Here is a 2500-nt window from a genome sequence, read left to right as displayed (position 1 = left end):
GAAAAGTTGTGTGGATGTCTGAAAGAGAAAGAGGGGAAGAAGGGAAAGAGTGTGGGAGGAAGATTTTTAAAAAAGGGAGGGGGGAGTGGGAGAGGGAAAATGAGAGTGAAAAGGAGTGGAAGGCAGCAGGAGATGAAATGGGAGAGAGAGATAGGGGGAGGAGAGGAGAGAGAAAAAGACAAAGACAAAGAAAGAAAAAGAGAAAGAGGGAAACGAAAAAATAGACATTGGAAAAAAAAGTTAGAAAATATAAAATTATGACCGATAAATATCAACAAACCACAAAGTCAACCTCGTTAGAACGAAAACAAAACAAAAATCGATTTCAAAATCACGATTTTATGAAAAAAATGGAATGCTGACGGAGAGAAAAAATAATTCATTGATAAGGACGTTAGATAATGACTTTAAATAAAGGTTATCATATCTTCTCTGATAAGGTTAATGGAAGGTGAGGGTATGGGAGTGAGGGGGGGGGGGAGGGTGGTAGTAGTACCTGGATACCATAATGAAAATCCACTGTGCATTAAATCTAATACTAGTTATTGCAAATTCAGTAGAGCTGGAGTCCACTGCAACAGACTATGCAAATGCGAAGGTAGATGCAGAAACAATATCAATAATGATAATGGTAATGTTTGAAATAGAATGTCCTATATATTTCAACGCCGATTTTGATTAAATTGTCTAATTACTTTTGAGGTTCGTGTCATCTTGCACTTTTTACAATGCGAAGGATAGAAAACTGAAGATGTTGATGGTGTGTTGATGATGGTGATGGAAGAAATAGTTCTGGAAATTTTCTTTCCTATGTTTCAATACTGATATGTATTGCGGCTAGAGAATTGTGTTTTGTGCTTTAAATTGCATCGCATTTTTGCAATGTATATTTTTGTGCGAGGGGGAAGGTAATGTGTGATTGGTTGTGATATGTGAAATTATAATTCTTGTACGCTCTTTATTCTTATATTAATACTACTTTCTGACTAAATTAAGGTTGGCAGATTTATACTTTGCTACTTATTTTTTGTCCGTCCTATTTTTTATTTTATTATTATTATTATTATTTATTTTATTTGTTACTTGCGCACATACCTGGCTAATATACCCCTCCCCACCACCATACCACCTCTCCCTGGGCCTCCCCCCCCCTGGGAGCAACACCCCTTAGTGATCATGGAACATCAAAACGGACCATGAATTTCAAAACAGAAAAGATTCATGATGAGTCAAATGCAAGGTAAGTCTTATTTGCAATATCACAAAACTTGTTTGCATAGTATTTAGAGCATAACCATAAGATATGTAGCTAATAAAGAAGGACTTTTTCGCCCCGTAATTTCATCTTCCAAGTTTCCTATCAAGGAATACGTCTTTCTGGGAACTTTTTTGAAGAAAAAGTAATCTTAAATTAGATTTGTTTTCTTTACGTAAAACGTGCCTTCGACTCATTTCTCTTTTATTCGTAGATTCAAATAACGTTTTGATTGATAATGTCGACTAGGCCCTATCATGTTCGAGTTTTTTTTTACTCTCTTAAGTCATTAAAAGAAAAAATGTTTTGTGTAATATCTGTAAAAAAGAATGCAATGAATAACGCGTAAATTCTTCTCTTCTTTAGTGTCAAATGGAACACTTACATTTCTATTTTTAAGGGAATCTTTACCAAACGTTAAATGTTATATGGATGTTATATATATGTTAGATTATGTTATATATGGATGTTAAATCATGTCATATATATATGTTAGATTATGTTATATATGGATGTTAAATCATGTCATATATATATGTTAGATTATGTTATATATGTATGTTAAATTATGTTATATATGCATAATGTTAAATGTTATATGTATATGTATATTATGCATAATGTTAAATGTTATATGTATATGTATATTATGCATAATGTTAAATGTTATATGTATATGTATATCGTCAAAGTATTACTAATTGAATAGCGAAATTTCGTTAAGTATTTAATACGAAATACAAAGAAAGAAATAATGGTTCACTTTTGGTTTTGTTAAGGTGCTTCGAATCAAGTTCACGTAAGCAGGTGCATAGGCCTACTCGAAGTTTCCACTATTCCCACAGGAAATAAAGTCTAAGTCTACTGAAGTCTTTCGTAAACGATGAACAAAGATCGTTGTTGCATTTCATCATCAGCTTTACTTCTAATGAAATTGAAACATTAAATAGCTTGTCCTACCATTTTATTCATTCACAACTTTTAGAATAACTAAAACATAAAACCTATGCATCGTTAAAAAAAAACAAAAAACACATTTCGACCGTTTATGAAAACAAGCATATATATACAATGCCTGATATGAGAGAAAACAACTCATCCTCGGTATGGCTTTCTTTACAAAGTACATAATTAAAGAAAAAAAGAAAAAAATAGTCCAGCGCGTCTCACAACCTCAAGGCCATAGTAATCTTAACCGAACCTCCATTTTCAACGACGGAACTTAGTCGACAACACCTGCTTCGG

The 2500-nt window shown here is 32.8% G+C and overlaps 1 protein-coding gene across 2 annotated transcripts in view; it reads right to left on the bottom strand.

Moving 5' to 3' along the window:
* Positions 1–2287: 2287 nt before the first annotated feature.
* Positions 2288–2500, bottom strand: part of LOC122266854 (uncharacterized) — a 4374-nt gene continuing 4161 nt past the window's right edge. For both annotated transcript variants that reach the window (XM_043036771.2, XM_043036772.2), the window contains exon 3: positions 2288–2500. This exon is cut by the window's right edge and continues 428 nt beyond it. In XM_043036771.2, coding sequence (XP_042892705.2) covers positions 2478–2500 — 23 coding nt within the window. In that variant the 3' untranslated portion in view covers positions 2288–2477.

The sequence above is a fragment of the Penaeus japonicus genome, unplaced genomic scaffold, assembly GCF_977035675.1.
Source record: "Penaeus japonicus unplaced genomic scaffold, GWHDUDI00000001_assembly GWHDUDI00000042, whole genome shotgun sequence".
NCBI classification, from domain to species: Eukaryota; Metazoa; Arthropoda; class Malacostraca; order Decapoda; family Penaeidae; genus Penaeus; species Penaeus japonicus.
Note: the sequence above shows the minus strand (reverse complement) of the source record. Positions and strands in the feature narration are given on the sequence as shown.